Raw genomic sequence first — 24,096 nt, forward strand, 5'->3', positions numbered from 1 at the left:
CACCGGTTAATCCTCTGGAGTTGAGTTGACCCTTTGACCTTTGGTGCGGTTCCGTGCGGTTGGGACATGCTAAAAGCATGGTCCGTTTGCGATAGATGCTACAAGGTTATTGCAGTGAATGTCAGTAATGTGTGTTAAGTTAAAGAGTTAAAATGAATGCACGAGTCCAGGTTGTAGATGCAGGGAGAAGGTGCTCTGAGCAACAGTGTCACATGGCAGTCCACACACTGCAAGTAATGGAGATCCACCTTTTGAGTTTTGTACAAATGAATAATTGGACATTTTTGTGAGCTTGATGTTTGATAAGAAGTTTAGTTTGAGTAGCTTTGACTGTGAATGATGTGAAGAAAAGCAACAGAGCAATTTGTGTGTTGTGTTCCTGTTCCTGTTCCGGCAGGGAGCGAGGAGCAATCAGGAGCAGTCAACGAGGCGCACCTGTGAAGGCTGGGGTGCCGAGCCGCGATTGGCCGTGGGCAGGTGGGGAGCAATCAGCGGAGCGGTACTTGAGCAGCAGAGGAGCGCTGGAGCGTCAGCCCAGCGTCAGCCCCAGTGGCAGCCCCCGTGCTCAGACCTCCGGGAGTGAAGACCAACGGGAGTAAAGACCTGCGAGTCAACCTGCGCGAGTCCACCGAGCAGGGGCCGCCGGGGGCGCCCCTAGCCCCTTTTGCCCTCATCGTCTCTGCCATGCTCCCTCTTCGAGTGCCGGTAACTCACTCTTTCTTTCTTTCTTTCTTTGTTTGCCTGCCAATATTGCACTCTTATATCACCGCTAACACCTTCACTGTCGTGTCTTCTTGCAGGTGACTGTCTGGACAAATCCAGGGACTCTTTCTGCAACACAAAATAATAAACAATGTGTCCATTTGTCAACCGCTTACCTCACCACACACTACACAATCAATCAATCAATCAATCAATCTCAGTCCACTAGGCCCCAGCACCTTCTACACCACACAACAAAGCACTCCTTGCCTTTCCCATTCCAATCAATCAAAATACCACATGATTTTCTTCTAGATAAAGCTAAAAAGCTAGACACTTGCTACATTTCTCATTCTGTTGGCCGCTGTGACTTTTGCATTTCACACACACAAAGTTCTCATTCCCACAATAAAACTGTCAAGTAAGCCACTGCTTACTTCTACACACAAGGCGGCACGTCAAAGTATGCTAAAGTTGGAGCTGACTACACCTTTAGTTTGCTTATATCTTTTAGTATTATTTATTTGAGTACTTACTTATGAATGCTTTTATTTTGAAGGTACGTATAGGTGAGGCAGGTTACCAGGGCAAGAGAGGCAGCAAATGCCATTGTTGTTTTGTTTGTTTGTTTGTTTGCCTGCCAATGGAGAAATAAACCAAAGAAACTTCATTTTGCTTGGACAATGGATTTCTTTTTTTCCTGCGTAAATTCATTCCCTAGGTGTCTCAGTGGTCATTTCATCATCATTGAATTGAGGACAAATAGCCATATAACCAAATTATGTCATCCCGCCCGATTTGAGTGGTGGAGGCTCACTCACATTTTGGGTGCATATATTGCATGCGGGCCGATAACCACAGAGTTTAACGCTAAGCCTCCTACGGCCAGTCAAAACAACAACAATCCAAAGTCAACCCGGGAACAGTTTAAAAACAATGAGGTCGCTTTTGCCGTGGCCTTGCCCGTCTCCACGCATGGATATAATAGATCTCAAGTAAGCAGCAAATTTTACACTGCCTGTACGCTTCTGACAAATACGCACTGCTGCTCAGATGGGATCCAAAGAGGTTGCGCGAGGTTACAAAGGCTTTCTTTTCACACACTCTTTCTTTAGACAGACATTTTTCTTACTTTTGAGGATAAAAGAACACGTGCCAACTAAACATTCTTTAAATACAAACTGCATGAGAGCATAAATGTTATCTCTTTTAAAACAAACAAACAAACACTCCACCTCATCTTTTTTTTTTTTTTTTTTTTACATCAAATCCAATTGGCTAAATCAATAACCCGGCATTCCAAGGCTTGGTATTTTCATGCAGATGCATACACTCACCTTGTCCGTGAATCGTGACACGGGCCACGATGCAGTGGTTGACGCTGTTCGTTTTGAGAGCGAAGCCCTAGAAGAGACGAGCAGAGGGTCAGAAGGACCGAAGCACCGAAAGAGCCCATTTGTGAAAGGTGCGTGTCACATATGACTCGCTGATGTTTGTGCTCTGTATTCCCATACAATACAGCCCCCAGTTCAGACCTTGTGTTAACATCCGTCTCGTGTAATACATCACATCACAAGGAGTCGGCTCAAAATACAGGGATGAACACATCAAGTACAAATTTCAGAGGTGGTCCAGGCCACATTCTTTTAAGCAGAGTGAACACAAATGCATCCCAGGCTACATCAAAAGGACCACATACTCCACTCACATCCTGGATGTGGATATAACCTTATTCCATTGTAAGAGTTGTGTCATGTTTCATTCTCATTCATTCATTTCATATTCTCTCTCTCTCTCTCTCTCTCTCTCTCCACAAAGCAAACTGCTTATATAGAAAAACACACTTCCTCCGTATCTGACATTTCACAGCAGATTTTCTTTACACACTGCGGACTCATCGGTGTTCTTCTGAAACTGGACCGGGCCCACCTCGGTGACGTTCTCCAGGTCCAAGGAGTCTCCGTTCAGGTACGGTGAGGTGGGCGGAGGGGATCACCCTCATCGCTGTACACCTCGTGGGCCTGGATGTACACAAACAGACAAATGTTAAGACTCTCGGAAAAAACCTCCGCAAAGTATCCCGCATCTGTTCTGGTTTTAATGCCGTAGCCGTAGAATCCGGCAGATGACCCAGCCTGTTAACGCTACGGCGGGACTACGTTTTTGGCAACCGCGAGCTATGCAAACTGTTCTTGCCGGAAAATAGCAATTGACAAAAAAAGAGCTACACGTCAGTTAGAGGAGCCATTTCTATTTGTCTGTATGTAGGATTTCCATCAGGCAGGTGGGTGTCACTATTCTGGGTCAGACAATAAATATGTATACAGGTGCTGAGATTCTGAATTTGGGATTTTCATTAGTTGTCAGTCATAATCATCAAAATTAAAAGAAATAAACACTTGAAATATATCAGTCAGTCTGTGTGTAATTAATGAATGAATGAATGAATGAATGAATGAATGAATGAATGAATATAATATACAAGTTTCACTTTTTGAATGGAATTACTGAAATAAATCTACTTTTTGATGATATTCTAATTATTGACCAGCACCTGTATGTGTGTGTGTATGTATGTATGTATGTATGTAGGTAGGAACCTTTCATTGAGGGACAGACGTTGCTAGACGGGGAAGGTACACGCAGTGTCGTGTCACACCAGGTGTGCTATGTTATCGATAATTGACAGAATTCTGTGTCCTATTAAAGTTTTAGGCTGGGGCTTAGCCGCTATATCGGTCTTTACGGAAACCTGGGATACATTTTTTTTAACCTCTCTAAATCCAAAACAGAATTCGCACCCAAAATCTAAGCCACTTACGCACGTGACCGTAGTCCCCGGCTAGAAGCCTAACAATAACAATGTTTTTTCTTTCTCTTTCTTTCTTTCTTTCTTTCTTTCTTTCTTTCTTTCTTTCTTTCTTTCTTTCTTTCTCTCTCTCTCTCTCTCTCTCTCTCTCTCTCTCTCTTCTCCTCCTTCTCCTCCTCTTCCTTCCTTCCTTCCTTCCTTCCTTCCTTCCTTCCTTCCTTCTCTTTTGCTTTTTCTTTTTCTTTTTCTTCCCTCTCACTTCTCCCACCAATTACTGCCCACAACTCTTGAAAACCTGTCATGGGCTATCGTGATATTTATAAATATAATTTAGAAGAAAGATACATCATGCTACAACGGTGAAACAGGAGCCGTACTCACGTCCTCACACGGATCACGAGGGCTCGGAATCCTCGTCTGAGTCCCTTGAAAACCGCTTGTTTTCTTCGTCCTCGCAGCTCTTGCTATCTTCCGGTTACTTACTTACTAACAGCTCTATTCGGTCTATATCGTTTTTGTGTCGTGATAAATGTGTTTTACAACTCAAACTTTTCATGTTTCGTGTGCCTGTCATCCCCGATCCATCCGCGCTCTGCTCCTTGTAAACAAATGCCGGTAACTTCCGTGCAGTCAGTGTGACGTGACACCGACGGAGAAGCGTGGAGTTAGCTGACAGATCCTCCCCGTGACCGACTCATACAGCCGCCAATGCAGCCGGTCAATACGTTCAGTGAGACCGCCGCAACAAGACAGAGATGCAAAACAACCAAAACTCTACTACAAATAGACAGCCTGAGGGGGAAGCCAGCGAAACAACAAATGAAACTCCTCATTTAACATTACAGTCACCTCTATTTCACCTTTCGTTATCATCATAAATACGGTGCATAATATTTTACTCTTTAACCATTTGATTGCGGCGATTTCTTTTTCTTTTACTAAAGTATACAAAAACAAAGTTTATGTTGTAAACCTATTTTGAACTTGTATCGTCGTATCAATAAAGTTAGTTTGAATTGGAGAGATTCTGACCAATCGGAGTTTGAGATGTCACACTTCCTCTACGTCCGTCACCTCTCCCTTGCACGGATGTACTCGGCTAGCACGACTGTCTGTGTTACCCCGCATATTTATACCTTCAGGCTTTTTATGAGCACTGACACGTAAAAGGTAAGTGCTGCGATTAACCGCTCGTGTGTTTTACTAAGCAGCAGCAGCAGCAGCTTCAAAACTTTTTCCTGGCCCTTATGTCAAGCTACAGAAACCTAGCCGACACTACGTAACCGAACAGTTAGTTAGCTAGCTATTCAATTCTGCTCAGGGGGGAGACTCTTACAACATAACTTAACCTTTTTATTGTAATCACAGCGGCTCTTGTCTTCATTAAGACTCGACGTGTTCTGCTTTCAGACATTTACCATGGCTTCTCGAGAAGGTCCGAGAGCAGCAGGTACCGACGGCAGTGACTTTCAGCACCGGGAGCGCGTTGCTTCACACTACCAAATGAGGTAAGTAGCGCGCGCGCGCGCGCGTGTGTGTGTGTATACAACATTCAATAACAGCTTTTTAGCCTTTACAAAATCATTAATGTAATTGTGTCTCAATACTGAATTATAGTAATGTCATTTTTACAAAGAGGAAGTCTCAGAGCCTCCCCCATGAAGAAATATAATTATTCGCAGTTTGTCTGCATTACAATAGTCCTAGATCTGAGATAATGCAGGTTAAATGATCTGCGGTCATCGATTCCTGTATAACATTACAACTGCTACTAGAACCTGGGAATAAAATAAACAGCTGACATTATGATTCCATTTGAAGATTATTGATTGACTATTTTATTTCATTTCTATTCATTGTTTGTCTCCTTTGAGCTTGAAGATGGTCTAGTAGAAACAGACATTCTTCTAATATTAACGTTTATAATCGCAAGTGACTGACTGACTGACTGACTCTCAAAGCGCTTTTAGTTGTTCATTTTATTTGCAGCTCATAAACCCTCGATAAACGGTGCCGCGATATAATGATGAACGCATCAGTGACTTGAATTTTTTTTTTGTTTTTTTCCTTGAAATGACGGGATCGCTCGCCTCTCTGTCAGTGTCGCCTTGAAGTCTGAGATCCGCAAACTCAACATTGTCCATCTTCTCATCTGGATCCTGATGGCAGCTCAGGTAATTGCAAAGCCCGATTAAATGACACAAACCTTGGAAAAAAAAAAACAATTTTTTATTCTAACGTCTCTTCTTTCTCAGGTAACTGTGAGCCAGCTGAACCTGGTGTCCCACAAGGTGGTGGCCTCACCTTACCAGTGGGAGTACCCTTACCTCCTGAGCATAATTCCCACAGTCTTCAGCTTCTCGGCGTTGCCTCGCAACAACATCAGCTACCTGGTAATCTCCATGATCGGAGCCGGGCTCTTCTGCGTGGCCCCGCTTATCTACGGCAGCATGGAGATGTTCCCCGTGGCGCAGCAGCTCTATCGTCACGGCAAAGCTTACCGCTTTATCTTCGGCTTCTCGGCCGTTTCCGTCATGTACCTGGCCGTCGTCATCGCCGTCCAGGTGCACGGCTGGCAGATCTACTACAGCAAGAAGCTGCTGGACCAGTGGTTCGCCACCACGCAAGACAAGAAGAAGAAATGATGAAAAGCGCGTGCGGCACTGACATCTGGGCAAAGAGGATCTCGGAGCCCCGGAGCTTTTTGGAAACCGGTCACCGAACCGGCCGAGACCGGGAGAAGAGACTCCCGAAAATAATGTCCTCTGTCGACTTTTTCTACATTTATATTTGACAGCTGTTTGCTGAAAATTGCCACGATGGCGTCTGGCGTTTCATTGACGTAAACTGTAAATGTTTTCCGTGTGTCTGTACAACATTATTGTAAACGCACGGGGATAACCGGACGACACTGTATGAACGTGTAAGTTGATGGTTGGAAACAAATTCAAATAAATACATTTCAACATCGGACCGCATCGTCGGATCGATTATTGACCGAAGCGGTTCGATCGTTTTGTCGGCGATCGCCGGTATGATTGCCAGAACCTCAACTAAAATCGGTCAAAACCCATTTTTACACCTGTGGGAAAAATATATCGGGAAACATCAAAATCAAGTTTAAACTTTTCATTGTGAAGAGACTATTTATTGAGTTGAAAATCACACACATTCTTAATGCACGGCGTGCTGTATAGTTATATATCGATATGTACAAAATGTGCAATGTTGAAACCTCTTGAAACAAACATCACACTCAAACCTTTTCGCAATAAAATTACGTCGACGTGACTTGCGTTATTTTACATGTCGAGAAAATATGCATATTTTTAAATAGCCCAAATGATCCCATAAGGTATTAACAGTGAAATCTGTCCAAACGACCGTGATTCCTCCCGACTGATGACTGCGAGCTTTATCTACAAGACGTTCACTTACTCCACAGCAAACCTAAAGTATCGCTTCAAGATCTAAAACAATAAACAAAAACAAAAATAAACACAAGTCATAGCTTGACCAGTCATAACTTTCCTTTGAGCACTACATGGTAATGAACAATGTGGCATGTTTCACCGAAACAACCTGCATCTGCCTTGTTTTGGCAAATAATATTTAGGTAGAGTCGACTGTCTGACTGACAGTGTTTCTTGGCTTCATTTAAGCGCAAACACGTTTTCCTTTCAGGATCTGCCGCACCTGAAAAAAAGACAAAAATCAAATCATCGGCATGTCACTTATAACGTCTAATTTACCTGTTCCTTTTTTCTTTTTTTACTGAAAGTGGTATAATTGATCACACTGCCTTACATTTCATTTCTCGCAGTCTAACGGGCTTTTTAGCTGTAGTCGTGATTTCGCACCTTACCTTTTCACCGACGGGTCCTTCGGGCACCAGCTGAGAGGGAAGCTCATTTTCAAAGTTTTTGAACCCGGGGTCGGCTCCTTTTCTCATCAGCAGCTTCACCGCTTCCACTTGAGTTTGACAGTTTTGCAAAGAACTGACAATGTGCAGGGCGGTGTTTCCGCTGAATGTCTGAAACGTACAGATGCAAAAGTACACATTACACGCAGTTTGAGCTTCAGCATTTTGCAAAAAGTCTGTAGCTAATTCAATTCCAAGTTCTCCTGCCATCAGTTCAGCGTTTTCTTTCTTTGTCTTGTCGTGTTTGATTAAGGGCAACTTTTGTTTTCTACAGATTAACCGCTTTGTCGATGTCTCGTCTGCCTTAGAGTGAAAAGAAAAACCGACCTCAGGATATCGTCGACCCAAACGACGACTAACCTTAATATTTACAAGGGTCGGCGCGGACGGCCGGTCGAGGAAAAGTTGCAACAGCTCCACATTCGCCTCCTCAGAAGCCATGTGAAGACAAGTCCGTCCGCTTTTCAGATCCTGCGGGAATGAAACGAAAAACACCGCACGAGAAAAAGGTCATTTTTGTAGCCTCCGAGTTGGGCGACGCTGACGACGCGACGCTGCACCTAATACAGAGTTTTAACTGTTGTATCGCTTGACCGCGTGGCTTGTGACGGTTACCTTGGTCCCGTGGGAGGCGCCCATGAGCAGCACAGTCCTAACACATTCGACAAGCGCCCGTCTCCTCCGCACCAGCTCCGCCACCATATACGTACAAGGATTTTCCAGACGCCGCTGCTCTTTAACGACCGCATTGTGAGACAGGACCGCTACGTGGAGTGGGGTTAAACCTCCAGAGAGAGAACGGTATTATTCAATCGCAGAGATATTTTATATCAGCATTCCCAAGTTTTCAGAAAAATAAAACATCCTCACCATCGTAATTGAAAACGTCGATGTCGATCGGTCGCCCGCTCCCACGTAGGGTCCTCCAGATGCTCTGTGGAAATAAGTAATAAAAAGAATAACTACAACTATACATTTTCTAAACGCGGCATAGGCAGGAGCTTTATTGTCACAGACTTACAAGGGGCGCCAGCGAGATGTCGTGTAAAGAACCACTTTGAAGTTTTGAAGTCTCGGGTTTCATCCTCGGGCGCTACAGTGAGTTTTGAAGCCCAGCGCCAAAAGCTCAAACAATTAGGATTCGCTTATCTGACCGGATAGCTCACACAATTAGAAGACTGTTGTGAAAACGCGGCCTTCGTCCTTAGCGTTTGAAGGCTGGCGCGCAAAGAGAAAGCTCAATCTTTTAATGGATAATAATATCTAAAGACAGTGGGTTCAATTCTTAATGGTGTAATGTTTTCTCACACTCAGATGAAAGAATGACACACTGAGTTCAGAAGTTCTAATAGCTCACGCTCCCATCCGTCCTCTACCCTTCCCTCTCCTCTCCTCTCCTCCTTCCCTCTGCCCTGCCCTGCCCTGCCCTGCCCTGCCCTCTCCTACCCTTCTTCACACTGACCTCCACTCTACACTGCCTTCTCCTGGGAGGCCCCTCCTCTGACTCTCATTTTTTTTTTTTTAATGACATTATACTATGACATTTTTATGATTTACTACACTAAAGACACTTTTTATAACATACTGTACTATGACATTTTTCATCACGTACTATACTCTGACATTTTTATGACATATTAGACTGTGACATTTTTCTGACATAATATACTAACGCTGAATTCTTACCTGAAGACTGAGAAAGTGGCCTTTCTCCACACACACGTGCAAAGGAGATCGGCCCCAGAAGTCACGAGTGTTGACTTGCGCTCCGTGCGCCAGCAGGTCGTGCGCAATCAAGTGTTGATTGGTGGTGGCCGCAATGTGAAGCGCCGTCTGTGTACAAAGAGTATGAAACTCAGCATAAATAAGCCGTTAGTACTAATTCAGTGAGATAAACGCGTACGACCGTGTGTACCTGTCCGTTGTGCTCTTTCGTGTCCAGAGAGCCAGAGATGGCCATTTTTGCAGCAAGCACATATGCCAGAGCCCGTCTACCTTGTGCCACTGCGATGTGCAGAAATCTGGCAGTTGGAAAAGAAAATGGCCAATTACTTTTGCTTATTTTTTAAAGCTAGCAATAGCACATTTAGCTAAGGTGTCCTTGATTGCCTTGAAGGGCGCCTATAAATAAAATGTATTATTATTATTATTATTTTGAATAAATATAGACCTATTTCAACATCCCGGATGTTGCAACCGCGAGTATCTTTCCCTGTCCTGAAGATCCACTCTGACTCTCTTGAAAGCCTGTCATAAGCTATTATGATATTTAGAAATATAACCCACACACATAATAGAAAGATACATCATGCTACAATGGTGAAACAGCAGCCCTACTCAATTTTGGTTCATTTTCGGCGATTCTCTTTAAAATGGTGGTTTTTTTGATCCCGTGCGCGGGCTTGGCGTTTCGCTACGACGGCCCTGGTATGTGGACGTAGGTCTGACTATGGGGGACTATGTTTTTTGTCTTTTCATCGGTATACTGAGCCGATTGTCACCGAACTTGTTGGAGGGATGAAGCGTGGGCCAGGAAAAGGCCCGTTCAATTTTGGGAGAGGTCATGATCATTTACTATGAATTTGATTTTTTTTTTTTTTCCCCCATAGGCTTTGGCGGAGGTCTGCGCTCTCCGAGTGTCCTTCTAGTTTGACAAGCGCCGTACTGGTTATTATAAATTTATTTAAAAAATCAGCATCGTGCCAAATTGTAATCCTATTTTGCTGTTTATGTACACCTTTGCAACGACTGTGTTTGGGAATCGCTGGTCTAAATACCGCCTTTGTTCACCCGTACGTACGTGTCACCATCCGCGTCTTGCGTGTTCAGCAGCTCAGGGGAAACTCCTCCGACTCTCTTTGCCTCCTGCTGTATTTGCCAGTGAAATAAAGACATTTTGACCTCCGTGGTCGGGGCCGCTTGTCCCTGCGGAGCTGGATGTTGCATTTGTTGTGGGGTAATGTGACCGTTTTGAGAAGAAGCGGGAGTGAAATTTGGGGTAAATGGGCTTGCTGGTGCATGAGGGCTCAATACGTGAGGACTCGCGTCACTGTCAAAGGGTTCCAATTTTGCACATTTAAATTCATGCTCCATGTTGGTGCCCTCCTGTGAGAAGTTCCATTCCTAAAAGAGAATCATTTCCAAACTGTTATTGTTGTTCAAATGGTGAATCGTTTTATGCAAGCATGTGGATGTCATTTGGCCTATCTTTTGTAACATACACACCCACACTTTGAACGATTTGCATACCAATCTTGAGAAGATCTGCTTTGTTGCTACTTCTTCCTCGTACTCAAAGTTTGTCTATCCTCGTAAACATAACTTGTGTAATATAATAATATACCATAATAATAATATAAGACTCCCACGTATATATACTTTTTACAAACGGGTGAATAATGGAGTTGATTGCAACACTTACAAGGAAACCCTGTCAGAAAACTTATCTAACGTATCTTGAAGTTGTCTTAACGTGGTCGTGACCATGTTGAAATACCTGTTCGTAAACCTGTCGTTTCATCTTTAGCAGCTCTTTCACTGTGTTCTTCTTCTGCATAGCTTGGATGTATCCTGGTGGCCTGGGATCAGTGATAAGAAAGCCTGGGGAAAAAAACAGCTATCATGTAATGTCAAATACTTTATTACAAGTAAAACTCCTGAAATGTAGTAGAGTAGAAATACAAAGGAGTGGTGAAAAGCACTGTACTTTACATACAGTTTTGAGGTACTCGTTCTTTACTTCCATTTCACGCTACTTAATACTTCTAGTTCACTCTTGAAAGTGATGTGTTAAAGTCAGAGTAAAATGTGTTTAACATGTCAATATCAACATGTCAAGTAACCTTGTATAATTGATTGTATAATAGAGCTAAAGTGACTTGCGCTGTAAAAATGTTAATCATGATTGTCTAACAACTTTATGTTATTGGGCTCATTTTCTAATGAAAGTACAAGGTCGGTTAGATAAAAGCACTGGGCCGTGATACAAAGTATTGGCCTGCTCTCGAACGTCAACAGTAAACAAGTGGACTTCCTTGTCCACCTGTTGTGTCAAGACCAAACAAGTGGAGTCGCATGTTCGAGGACAAGAAAATTAAAGACTCTGTGCGTGTGTGTGTGTGTATAGAATCTCATACCTTTGAATTTGGAGCATATCTCTTCACCATAATTAAAGACTGACCTTTATAATCCTGGCTGAAGTCGGTGGCCGTTGACAGAATCTGGTTTCCTCTGCTCTCACCCGCTCTTGGATCCAACATGTTGAAGGAGTTATGCATTAACACGCCACACCGCTTGGAGCCAAACTTTCTCTTCTCTCACACACCTGGAATGTAAACTGAATGTCAAAACGGTGCAATCGGCAAAGTTTGATTGACAGGGTGTAATTACAAAGCGTGTATGACGGGATCACTTGCCTGCACCTTTCTGCCTGTCACCGCAAGAAATGAGGAACTGCTGCCAGACAAAATGTCCCACACCTGGCTCAACTTCCTGGTTGACACGTTACTGAGGAGAGCTTGATGTCACTTTCAAAGTAAAGGTATTACAGTAAACCCAGCTCAATATAGTTTGCTCGCTTTTTGAAATTTCAGGCCGAGTCAGACACCAAATAGTTTTATAAGAACAACAGGATCCTTTGAGGAAAATATATTTAAAGGTAAATCCTTATCTGCACATCTTGTGAATAATAAAAAAAATAGTGTGCGAGAAAAGTCAGTGCGACCAGTCAGTTTAACATCCAAACTAGCTGCTAAAGGTCAGTTAATATGCAAATGACCTCAATGCTCTGCATACATAAGAAAAGCTTCTGAACAATAAGGCCTTTGTAAGTGAATAAAGTACCTGAACCGCATGACATATTTCACATATCAACCCTGAGTATGGCAAGGAAAAAAGTGAGTTATATGTAATTAAACAAATATTTCCTGCTAAGTATATAATAAAGAAAACACTGTTCTGCCTTTGCTTTTGTAACATTTTTGACACTAAGCTTGTGGAGAAAAAAAAAACAACAGAAAATCCCTATTTTGTAGTTTTAGACATCTGTTAAAGACTTACTGATCAAGCTGCGCAGCACAACTGGAACATCTGCGGGATGGAGCCCGTGTCTCAGAGCTGAAACATACAGCAGGTTTGAGAGCAAGTACTGAATAACTTGTTCTGCTGTTGGCACAAACCACTCCCTTGTCAACAGCTCATATTTCTTGAGATTTAAAGAAAGGCAGGTAGCGCTTCACAAATACAGCCTGGGTTTGTCATGAACGCAGTGGGGAAAAGATTTTTTTTTTTTTTTATAAAAAGCCACTTAACAGACAACAATAGATTTGCAGAAAGCAAAGTTCTGTTTATGGTTACAGATTAACCCCCACGGTCCAAGAAACAATGAATGATTAGCCTAATAAAACAAAGAAAAAAAGTTTGTTGTCAGCCACTTTTATATGTGATCACATGGGTATAAATGATATTTTTGGTTTGCAACATACAAAACCAAAGTGCAACAGGAAAATTCAAGACAAAGCGAGTTCATTTTTGTTGACATTTATTCTCCCGTAACACCTGTATCCGTACATAAGAACCGACTACATACACGCAGAGTTTTGTCAACACCGAGTAATTTCATACCTCTCGTGGACTGTATAATTCAATAAATAAATGCTTAATTATCCAGAGCAAACGTTAAACCGTTTCTTAAACAAAACACCCATTACGCCTCCATCAAACAGAAGCGCTGACTTTCTTTCGGTTTCTGATCCACACGGTAGACAAACATGACAATTGTTGGGCAATATAATAAATACTGACATTCATTTTCACACTTCTACTTCCTCAAGGTTATCTCTTCCAACCTTGACGATACACTAAAGGGAACTAGTTAAAGAGGTCTATGGTTTCATAAAGCTCCCTCTCAATTAAATAATTTACTCTCAACATTTTAGTGCAATGAAACTGCTTAATGAGTCATCTGTAAGGGTGCATGTGAAACACTTGCATTTGATTTGTTCAACATAAAATTTTTGCATAATGTGACTTGTGAATTGAATAAACAATGAATTCATAAAAGTGAATCTTAACCTTGTTTTTTTTTTTTGTTTGTTTGGCTTTTTTAAAATAAAAACTAATAATCAGGTCCAGAAAACACACAAAACAGAACAGAGATTCACAAGAGGAGCAACAAGGCCCGGTCTGACAACCGTGACAGGCCTTTAAAAAAAAAAAAAAAGCTTCAGACCTACATTTTGTCTACAACATAAATTAAACATTAACCAACTGATTAAGATTTTATCCCCTAACTGTGTTCTTAGCTTCCTGGCTTCCGTCAAATTCACAGAAATAAACCTATTTACATTTGCCCGTTTACTCCTAGAATGCCTATATGTATTGTGTGAACACAGAAATCCAAAATTGTGTGCCAGTTGCTTATCGTTGCCCTTCATCGCATGTTTGCCCGTTACGCAACATACACATTGAATTTTTACAAACATTCATGTATGTAAAAGAACGTCAATTTCATCAAAAAGCAAACTTGTCAGTTCATTAACCCCTGTTCCTTCCTTCCTTCCCTTGTTTTCAAACTTTATGTGTCTTAATCCCAACTGTTACAAAATAAATAAATATATATATATATATATATAGACTCTTGTTAGTACACCGCTCCCATGACACAAAGCAAAAAATATAAAAAGGGTTGAGGTTAACCCTAACCAGCAACAAAACATCACATAATGACTGTTGGAAGAACGTTCAAGTGATAACAGTGACATATCGAATTACAACAAGTAATGCAAATTAGACAGTGAGTTTCATTAAACACCAGTGTGGAAAGATAACAACCTGAACTACCGTCATCAGAGTTTCTACATAAATAAGCTGAGTTCATACTGTATCACCAGTGAAAAAAAAAACAAACAAAAAAAAAAACTGCATGCGCACTCCTGCTAAAATTCATGTCCAATGTAACAATGTGCTCTTGTCTGCTGTAAAGAAAAATAGATTAAAAAACAATGAGAATGATAAAGAAAAGTCAGTTCAAATTTGTCCTGCTTTTCCAGTCAGTGGTAAGATTCGTCATCAACGTCCTTCTTCTGGAATGCCTTTTGGAAAAACAGTGCAAAAGAGTACAGGTGGTCCAGCGTGAAGAGCGATTGTTTCCACTTTCCATCTTTGATGGCTCCGGGAGTCTGAGCCTAGGTGTGGCCTAATGTTGACACAGACAGACAAGCTTTGTCATATTTCACTTTTGCTTGTAATAATCGTGTGCGGTTTGTTTATACTTGGAAGCGCAGCTGACATCGAGCCAGCTCAGTGGCGTGACAAACGGTTGTGATTCTAAGATGTTTAGACTATGGCTTTTTTTGAAAAACAATATCGTGCTTAATACACTCAGTGTACGCATACTCAAGTAGATACTGACCTGCTATGTATTTTGCACCGATTAACATCAACATGCTGCCCATGATGTAGAAGCCCAGTGGGACGCTGCTGAAGATACTAGTTTCACCTTTTGGTCAAGACAGAAAAACAATCACTCTGAACAATAAAGTCAAAAATCAAAAAGTCAGAAGTCTGCACTCTGTGTAGTCGCCTTCAGAAAGATATGAAGGCTAACTGACAGGGTCGGTTTGGGCACTGAAACACAATACGGTCTTTACCAGCTTCATTAGAAAACTAAAAAGGTCTTAATTTGTCATCACTGAACCGTGTCAAAGAGAAAATGTTTTTTCAAAATCTGCCTTGACTGATTTTGAGAAAATTAACATTTCATGTCATTATATTTTGATCAGTTTCCTTTTTTTCTTCATTACAAATCAGGCTTTATCTCAAAATCCCTGAGCGTGTGTGTCATTATTAAGTGAAGAATTCGGTTTTGACTCAATCATGTTATGGTACATCCTACAGCCAAATGGTTTTAAAAGATAGAGCCACAGCAAAGGGACAATAACACAAAGTGGGAATTTGGAGCTAATGAGACTGTAACATTGGAAGATATCCCACAGTTTTGGCTTGTTCTCAGTGCAGTCCTGCCTACCGTTTCCATTTCCGACAGGCTCTGTCGTCTCCCAGTTCATGGATTTTTGAACCGCCTTCTTCCACCGTGCGTACCGAAATTCGCTCTCTGCCGAACACATACGCAGGAAATTTATAACTCTACTGAGGACATCGTCCCATCTTTTCAGGCGTGTGCAGAGCAGCGCCGGCTCACTGTACCTTCAGGGTTGATCTGAGGCTCAAACTTCTCTGATGTGACTTCACTCAGGTCCTCGGGGTTCAGACTCCACACGCTCACGCCCTCCGCTGCCCCGGCTGCCATCGCTGCACCGAGTGCTGTGGTCTCGGGCATAGACGGCTTCACTGAAAACAAAATGATGCAATTTTAATCAGATATAACGAGATGTAACTCATCGGTAACGGTCATATAGCAATACGCAGCTTTACGCTCTACTTTTCTTCATATCACTTAGTAGTAGCAATAACGACACCAAAACAGTTTTTTGATGCGCTGTATGGACAGTGTTTACATTTGCATTTTAGACACAGTCTGGAAATATTCAGTAAAACAGTTAAATGACATGCTGGAATAAATACTGGCACATAAACAACCGTTTTTGTTTTTTAAACTGTCCAAATGATGTGTGATTATTCTCTACAAGGCCAGCAGAGGTCACTAATTAATACCCTGTATACCGATACAACAGTTTGACACATCGGGACTACCCTGCCAATGTTTTATGTATGTATGAATAAATAAATAAATAAATAAATAAATAAATGTGTACACAGTTTTGCATGAGTGACCTGCTGGTTGAGGATCCAGTCTGGTGACTGCCACAGTTTGTTACAAGTTTCTATTTGGCACGACACTTGGCATGTGTGCCAGTTCTGTTAATTGCACCCACGTTGAGAGGAAATAAGATTTTTTGATCACAATGGCGCTGCTGGATGTATTTAAACTCTGTACAGATGAGTTGAACTATAGCCACGAACCATATCGACTGGGATGAAGTAATGTCAGAATTTTTTTTGCATTAATTGATATTCATTAATACTGCTTGTAATTAGAATGTCTTATAGTTTGAAGAAATGATTTATTTAAGTGTGTTAAATGTCTCACGTTAAACTAGTCTGAAAGACAAATGACTCCTCCTCTCCTTGACTATCATATTATTCATGATATATATCAAAAGGGCAAATAAACTGTCATGAAGAGAAATGTCATGTACCCGCTGTTCCCTTTTGACTCGCACGTGACTAAATACCTGAAAACATGATAAGAAATAAATGGAAACCTTACCAACGGGGATACAGAGAATGTCGGCCTGCAGCTGCATCAGCAGCCTGTTGGACGTCATTCCTCCGTCCACCTGGAGCTGAGTTAGCGGGATGCCGCTGTCCTGATTCATGGCGTCCAGTATCTGTACCCAAACAAACGTCCCCGGTTATCACACACACAGCCGCGTCGATTCACATACACAAGAAACAGATAAAAAATAAACACGTCCTGACGGGGAATATTCACATTTACCTCTCGTGTTTGGAAACAGACGGCTTCCAGCGCAGCAAATGCGAGGTGGCTCTTATTAGTAAACTGAGTTAAACCACATATGATCCTGTGACACAGAGAAAAAATAATAGTGAGTGAAGCAGAGAGTAAGAATTATTTCAGCGGGTTGTGTGAGTAATTTTAGACATGTTTACTAAACTACAGAGAAGCTCTTGGTCTTACCCTCTTGCACTAGGCTCCCAGTAAGGTGCATAGAGACCTGAAAATGCAGGAACAAAGTAGCAACCGTAGGATGTACCGACTGATGCGGCCAACTTCTCTGCACAGGGAAAGAAACACAAAAGGAACATGGACGTCCTTTTAATGATTTATACTTCTTTGTTGTAGGGTGCACAATAGCTATCCAACTTTGTTTTTATCCAAGAAATTAAATGATACAGCAGTCCTGCAGAAGGTGACCGCCGCGACGATTTTTCTGAACAGAAAGGAGCAGGATGTACCGAGCTCTTCGGACGATCCGATGATGCCGAGGTTATCCTGCAGCCAACGAACCACAGCTCCTGCGATGGCCACGGAGCCCTGGCAAGAAGTAGCGGAATTTTAAAAACAAACAAACAAACACACAAATCACCTGAATTGACTGACTCGCATCCTCTGTTGCCTGTCGACTGCTTTGAGGTCGACAAAAGGAAAATCGTGCAGCTGAATCTATGAATTCTCAGATTGTGAACTTTTTTTCTTCCTTACATATTATAATTAATATTCCTGTCAAAAGTGTATTAACATCCTGTACCTCCAGCGCATAACAGGCAGGTTTGTCCCGACCAAGTTTGTACGCCACGGTGGTCAGAAGGCCGTGGTCAGACATTACAGGCTGAAAAACAACAGAAACAGCAGTGTGTGCAATGTGTGAAGGGGTGTCAATATTTATATGAGTGTTTCAAATACAAATCTTAATTATTGTACCTTGGCTCCAGTGTTTCGCAGGAGAAAGCAGCCAGTTCCATACCTGGCCATGAGAACACATGAGAAATCTAACTTTTTGTTGAACTTCTAACAAAAAGGAAAACCCAAAGACAATGTAAAAAAAAAAAAAAAATCCACACACAAAGCCTCTTACGTGTTTTTAGCTTGCCCGTCCTGAAAACACATCTGTCCAACCAGTGCGGCTGACTGATCCCCAAGACACTGTTTTTAAAGCAAATAGATGCATTTATCACATAATAAAAAAGGTCACATGATGTACACAGAGACAATGTTAGCAAAGTAAAAAAAAACAAAAAAAAACTTACCCCTGAAATGGGAATACCTGAAAGAGATCCTGATTTCTGTCAAAAGAAGATTCATTGTTTTACAAGTGAACTGTGTGCTTTTTTTTTTTTTTTTTTCCAGTAGTTCTATTCTACTGTATTTCTGGTTGTACCACCACATCATGAGTATTATCGAAACTTGAAATTATGCACTTGGGTATAATTCAAGTGGGCATTTGTTGGTCAAATAACAAATCAACAGCGATATTTTCACAAAATAATAGAAATACAATCAGTCACCAGCGGAGAAACATTCATTTCAAGTCACAACACTGAAAACAAAAAGGGACTTCCTCATTATTTGACTACATGAAGCCAAATAACAAAACTATGCTGATTTTTATTCTACCACTGCTCTTTTTTTTTTTTCTTTTTTTTTTTACATAAGGCAATACTGTAACAGTGGAAACACAGTGAGGGAAAACAAGGGCAAGTGTGAACCGGTTTAAATGAAAATGTCTTCACTCCTATGTGTCGTTTTGGTGAGATGTGTAAAGACAAAAGATAAAAGTTGGTTAAATATAACTGTGCCAAAGAGTGAAGAGATTTAGGAGACGGAAGATGGTCTGTCAGGGAAAACTGTGGGCGTCAGTGACAACCGGCCGAGTATCATGCCACAACAGAAGCAATGAGGGAGAGGGACCATCCAGCACATTTACAATAGAGTGTATGTGTGTGTGTGTCCTTATGTTAGTGCGAGTGTGTGTGTCTGCTGGGTTCAAAACCACAAAACAGAAGCTGGTAAATTTGGTCTTCAGTACAGTCGGGCCTGTGTCAAAGCCAGACTGATTTTTTTTACTGTCTCTTTGCTGTGCAGACAGATAAACCTGCAACTGGCAGCTTGGGGGCACCAAAACAAGCTGTGATCACGGCATTGACTTATGGTTATTACGGTGATCATGTCAGCAAACGGTTGCTTATTTAAACATCCAGCAGACACAGAGCAACACTCTCTGAAAACATTGTCCTCTTACTGTCAAACTGCTGTTGTCCATATGAGAGAATGGAGGGGCTGATATAAATGTTGGTATTTTCATACAAGTCATCTTCTGTTATTATCCTTTGCTCAAGGCAACAAGTTCAAGGAGCTGCAGGGAGTGCTTTGAGAGTCTTTCCTCTCAGGCTATATACACCGATTTGTTGACAGAAGTTGTTATGGGGTGTATGCGGCCTGAAAGGAATAACCGCAGACACTACGCAGGGCTGGAACAGTACTCTCACCCCAAGAGTTCATTTTGGACACTGTAAGATTTGCGCCAGGGCAGCCTTTCGTTTGAGTTTTATTTACTGCGGCTGATAGAGATGTATGCCTGATTGCACAAGAAGAAAAAGATGTAGAAACTGCTTCGGGGTCAGTTATACGATGTTCAACTGCTCCGACTACCCGCAGCTAATTGGTGTCAATACGAATTCTGGTGGTGTGACGAATTAGCTCGAATGTTTAATACAACAGCAAATGTATCATGTTAGTTAAAATGTTAGTTACAACTAAGCGGCGGTGAGTGTGTTGTGCTTCGGGTTTACAGCTTGGTTACTGCATCAAACGCTGTGCGTCTATACGTTTCTACATGCCTGTCCGATCTGTTCGATGTTCATTTCACTGATGGGATACACGTCGTTTAGCAAAATAGGACAGCTGGTTGAAAATAGACCAAACTCTGACCATGACTTTCCAACAAGCAGTTATAAGGCAAAATTAATTGATTAATCAATTAATCAAAACAGCTCAGCTTCTAAAATATCCACATGAGTCTTGGAAATGCACTGTGTGATGGCATTTCGCTGTGGCCACGGAGAAGCGGGGGCGGGTTACTTTGCATGATGAGGTAAAATAATGATGGCGAGTCTTACTTACCCGGCTAGAACATATTTTCTACCGGTGAGAAAAGAGAGACAATGGCACACAAAAAAAAAAATGCCTAAAAGGATTTCTCAGTCAAACGTCATGCACTTAAAAAACAGTCTGGAAGCATACTGAGAAAGAAAATAAACACGCACAAACACAAACATCTATTATCTTATCAGTGGCCTGTTGCGTGAGACATTCCACTCTTTAACACGACACTAGTCACACTAGACACAGAAATGAAATTATTGGAATAAAAAAGTTAATATAAAACACTTATTAGTGATAAATTGTTGGTAGACTAGGCTTGGCAACAGACTGACTGACTTACCATTAGGCCATATATTTCTGAAGAGCTCCTCACTCTGGGCAAGATCTCCATGGGAATACCAAAATATCTGATGAGAATTAAAAGAAAGAGCGACAGTTTTTAAATAAACTATATTAGGTATATATTGCATGAATTTCTAAGTAAAAGCACAGTCTATTTCAGTGATATTTTTTAAAATAACCGGCAGCATGATGGAGTTAAAGACCGATGAAATACAGCTGCCGTACTTGCAAAGTTCTGGGTCCCAGTCCATAGTGTGAATGTTAAACAGCATAGTTCTGCTGGCGTTGGTCACATCTGTGCAGTGGACTCCGCCCGACTTGCCCCCCGTCAAACACTGTTGGACGGCCGTAAAAAGACATTTTGACACACAAAATTTCGATAACACAGACACAACTATTGAGGCGGGGAGTCTGTGCTCTCTTACCCAAATGAGCCAGGAGTCGATGGTGCCGAACATGGCGCGGTGAGACACGACGGCTTCGTGGACCTCGTCCACGTTGTCCATCAGCCAGCGAAGTTTCACTGCGCTGAAGTAAGTGCTGATGGGGAGCCCTGTTTTATGCTGCGGGATGACAATGACATGCTGAAATCAATATCACATGGAAATAAAAGATGACAAAGAACAAGAAAATAAATGCACCTCTTTGAAAACTGAGACTGCACGCTCAGCCTTGACCTGCGAGTCAAGAGGAATTAACACAACAGATGAGGATCTCACCTTCAAGTGGTTCTTATTCCTTCCTGGCGTTTTGTTAATTAGACGTTCAACTGTGGATTGAGTCCGCAGGTCCAGCCAAACTGAACAAAAACACTGCAGTTATTTCATAGCGACCGAAATCAGTCAAATCCAACAACCCTATCTGCTGCTTGATTGCATCGGTGAGTGAGTTTGCTGCCAGTTTCACCGCTACACAATAGGAGTTCCATCTGTATTGTATTATCAAAGAATGTCAGATCTGCGCCAGGATAAATGGATATGATCTTCAAAAAATGACAAGAAACAAAACAAAACTCTACCGATTGCATTGTAGAGGGGCTCCCCGGTCTCTTTGTCCCAAACAAGTGTGGTCTCTCTTTGGTTGGTCACTCCGATAGCTAGACAAATTCAAGCAACAATTTCCAAAGACTTTAGATCGTAAACACCTCCTTGAAATAGATGGCAATTATGTCCGAGTGCGGCTTAAGGAGAGCAAGTGGTAGCCTTTAAGCCCCGTGTTCGCATACCTTTAATGTTTGAGATGTCTATGTTGAGCTGGGTGAGTTTTTCACACGTCCGCTCCATGCACTCGTACACCGACTGCAGAATTTCTTTGGGGTCCTCCTCCACCCATCTGAAAATTAGAACAAAAAACACAATGATTTCTAAATTGCCTGTGCATCTTTTAGGATCTAACTCGTAACTGGATCACTTTAGTCTCTTCACTTACCCTTCTTTGGGGAAGCTCTGTTTGATTTCCACCTGATGATGGCTGAGGAGCTCTGCTGTTTTTGAATTAAACACCTTCAAAGAGAGGAAACATCACAAGAGAAAGAAAGTAGCTTCAGCAGTAACCTTACATGCATTTCTCTGTGGGATTTTAACAATACACTTATACTAACACAAAATAAACACACATTCGGTCCTAAAGCGTCACAAAATGAAATCAACAATCACTGAAAAACTGAAATCAAAATATTTCTTTCCATAAAATTTCACTCCATATTTCTATATTTAGTTCAGAGACAACAGAGCAAAAATGAACTTCAGCCATCTGTGACCAGGTGTTAAGTTTCTTTCAGTGTGAGGCAACTAATCCACAATAAACTGTTGGCTCACAATTATCTGCCACACCCAGAAAATAAAGCAGGCCCTTTGTATTTGTTAGAAAAGAAACATTGCATAAAAACTCATTTGAAACTCAACATTGGATAAACACCTTCAAGAAAAGATTAAAGAGATGCCAAAATGAGACATTGCACCAACAAGCAAATTTCTCAAAAGCTGGGCCCCGGATTAACCAGACACAGAAAACCTTCACTAAACATTTACACGTGACATTTCAAGAACAGCAAAGGAAAACAAAAATACGGTGTAAGTTCAATTATTTTGATGATCAATTTACCTATAATCATGTCAATTAATTGATTACTTATTTGGTCGATATGACGTCATAAAATTGTGAAAAAAAGGCCATCAAGGTTTTCAACACACATTTTCAATGAACTTGTTTTGCCCCAAAACCTAAAAATACTTCATTAACTGTAATGGAATGGATTGATGAAACCAGCATAATATTCACATTTGAGAAGCGGGTGGAGGTACAAGCTAATCAGAGAAAACTTATGTCACGTGTGTATTTATATTGCTGTATAGCTATTTTAAATGACCTTCTGCGTGGATAAATTAAAACATGTCTCTAATGTAACAACAGTCATAGTCCTCCTGCGGGACACTTACACGCAGCACGAATTAGAGCTACGCATTTAAAGCTTCTTATTAACATCGAACACACCGGTTAACAATGCGAGTGTGCGACAACACAGAGGCTGGAAAATACAGCCAAGGACATGGTTATGAGCCAAATATTAAATGTAACACGGCTAGCTCGCACCGAGGGGAGACTCTCTTACCAGAAACCGAGTGGAGCTCGTTCCCTGGTCGATGGCAGCAACCAGCGGCCCCAGCATTATCCGGTGTGAGGATGCGGCCATGGTGCCGTTCATGGGCAGCCCCGGAGCTTCGGCACCGCGCTGGCGAGGAAACCGATTACCACCACCAACACCGGCGAAAGCGGCTCAACCTCAACCAAAGTCGGCCAGTCAGTCGCGGCCTTCATACGTAACGTTCGACCCGGCAATCAGTGATGACGCAGCCAGCTGTGTCCTAAAAACACTGGTGTAAAAATCATTATTTACAGTTTACGTTTTAGATACTGTAATTTTCTCACAAACCTTTTCATGAAGTCGGCAGTTTGGAGTTGAACAGTTTACCATCTTGTATCCACTTAATTTTTACTTCATTGATCAAATTGGGAAAAATATTTGTTGTGGGCATTTACACTAAAAAGGAACACATACCGTTCGCAGAAAGCTCACTTAATTTGTAGAAGATGAACAGCACTCAATCTCTGATATTAACGAACAAAACGAGTAGTTCCCATACCGGGAGTCGAACCCGGGCCGCCTGGGTGAAAACCAGGAATCCTAACCGCTAGACCATATGGGACGCCGTTCACCATCGAATAACAATACAAAAATAAATATGAATCATTGATGAGTTCATTAATGTGTATATATTTGTTTTATATTTGTGTTTTTCAAATATTGATATTATTTATGGAAACAAATTCAAACATCATCGCATGTAAAAAATAAATAAATAAATAAATAAATAATGTACAATCATTGTGAGGCAATACTTTTTTTTTGTGCTTTTGGTTCTGAATAATTTGCAAGATTTGTATTTTATTGCTATTATTATGTATTGTATTTTATATATTTTATATTTCTACAAAGCATTTCTATATTACACCACCAGCGGGCAATAAAATATCAAAACAAACCGGTAGAGATCCTGCTCGACGTCCTTAATAACCAAGCTATCCTTTGTGATCGAGGTGCCCCACAACCTCTTAAAGGCTTTTTTTTCGACATTTCTTTATTTTTGCGGAGTTTTTTTCTCTTTTCCCTTTTCC

General features: G+C 41.5%; 3 protein-coding genes, 1 long non-coding RNA gene and 1 other non-coding gene across 8 annotated transcripts; 1 reads left to right on the forward strand and 4 right to left on the reverse strand.

The window, feature by feature from the left end:
* Positions 1 to 718: 718 nt before the first annotated feature.
* LOC111233843 lies at positions 719 to 4,427 on the reverse strand. 3 transcript variants are annotated; one of them, XR_002665630.1, is made up of 4 exons: positions 3,893 to 4,427; positions 2,632 to 2,723; positions 2,040 to 2,106; positions 719 to 831 (listed from the first exon to the last, which is right to left on the reverse strand). It is a non-coding gene; the product is annotated as an uncharacterized LOC111233843 (long non-coding RNA). The 3 variants fall into 3 exon arrangements; XR_002665628.1 differs by having other exon boundaries at positions 2,590 to 2,723; XR_002665629.1 differs by having other exon boundaries at positions 2,547 to 2,723.
* Positions 4,428 to 4,559: 132 nt separating this feature from the next.
* LOC111233832 (protein jagunal homolog 1-B) lies at positions 4,560 to 6,243 on the forward strand. The gene is made up of 4 exons (XM_022761740.1): positions 4,560 to 4,681; positions 4,922 to 5,019; positions 5,613 to 5,685; positions 5,767 to 6,243. Exons 2-4 carry the CDS (start codon positions 4,931 to 4,933, stop codon positions 6,154 to 6,156), a joined length of 552 nt encoding a protein of 183 aa, XP_022617461.1. The 5' UTR covers positions 4,560 to 4,681; positions 4,922 to 4,930; the 3' UTR covers positions 6,157 to 6,243.
* A 64-nt stretch (positions 6,244 to 6,307) lies between these two features.
* LOC111233825 (NF-kappa-B inhibitor zeta-like) lies at positions 6,308 to 9,460 on the reverse strand. The gene is made up of 7 exons (XM_022761729.1): positions 9,349 to 9,460; positions 9,120 to 9,266; positions 8,304 to 8,367; positions 8,049 to 8,218; positions 7,794 to 7,904; positions 7,377 to 7,544; positions 6,308 to 7,207 (listed from the first exon to the last, which is right to left on the reverse strand). Exons 1-7 carry the CDS (start codon positions 9,391 to 9,393, stop codon positions 7,169 to 7,171), a joined length of 744 nt encoding a protein of 247 aa, XP_022617450.1. The 5' UTR covers positions 9,394 to 9,460; the 3' UTR covers positions 6,308 to 7,168.
* Positions 9,461 to 13,644: 4,184 nt separating this feature from the next.
* On the reverse strand, positions 13,645 to 23,651 carry gk (glycerol kinase). 2 transcript variants are annotated; one of them, XM_022761854.1, is made up of 21 exons: positions 23,033 to 23,651; positions 21,850 to 21,923; positions 21,647 to 21,753; positions 21,440 to 21,517; positions 21,141 to 21,220; positions 20,847 to 20,984; positions 20,647 to 20,756; positions 20,420 to 20,486; positions 20,098 to 20,115; positions 18,225 to 18,260; positions 18,053 to 18,120; positions 17,899 to 17,941; positions 17,726 to 17,806; positions 17,433 to 17,511; positions 17,155 to 17,251; positions 16,954 to 17,038; positions 16,723 to 16,843; positions 15,639 to 15,782; positions 15,460 to 15,546; positions 14,845 to 14,931; positions 13,645 to 14,628 (listed from the first exon to the last, which is right to left on the reverse strand). In XM_022761854.1, exons 1-21 carry the CDS (start codon positions 23,123 to 23,125, stop codon positions 14,618 to 14,620), a joined length of 1,704 nt encoding a protein of 567 aa, XP_022617575.1. In that variant the 5' UTR covers positions 23,126 to 23,651; the 3' UTR covers positions 13,645 to 14,617. The 2 variants fall into 2 exon arrangements, with proteins under 2 accessions (XP_022617575.1, XP_022617583.1); XM_022761862.1 differs by lacking the exon at positions 20,098 to 20,115.
* trnae-uuc lies at positions 23,556 to 23,627 on the reverse strand. Its single transcript has one exon. It is a non-coding gene; the product is annotated as a tRNA-Glu (tRNA).
* Positions 23,652 to 24,096: the final 445 nt, after the last annotated feature.

This window comes from Seriola dumerili, unplaced genomic scaffold (genome assembly GCF_002260705.1).
Source record: "Seriola dumerili isolate Sdu_G_001 unplaced genomic scaffold, Sdu_1.0 BDQW01000019.1, whole genome shotgun sequence".
Lineage (NCBI taxonomy): Eukaryota > Metazoa > Chordata > Actinopteri > Carangiformes > Carangidae > Seriola > Seriola dumerili.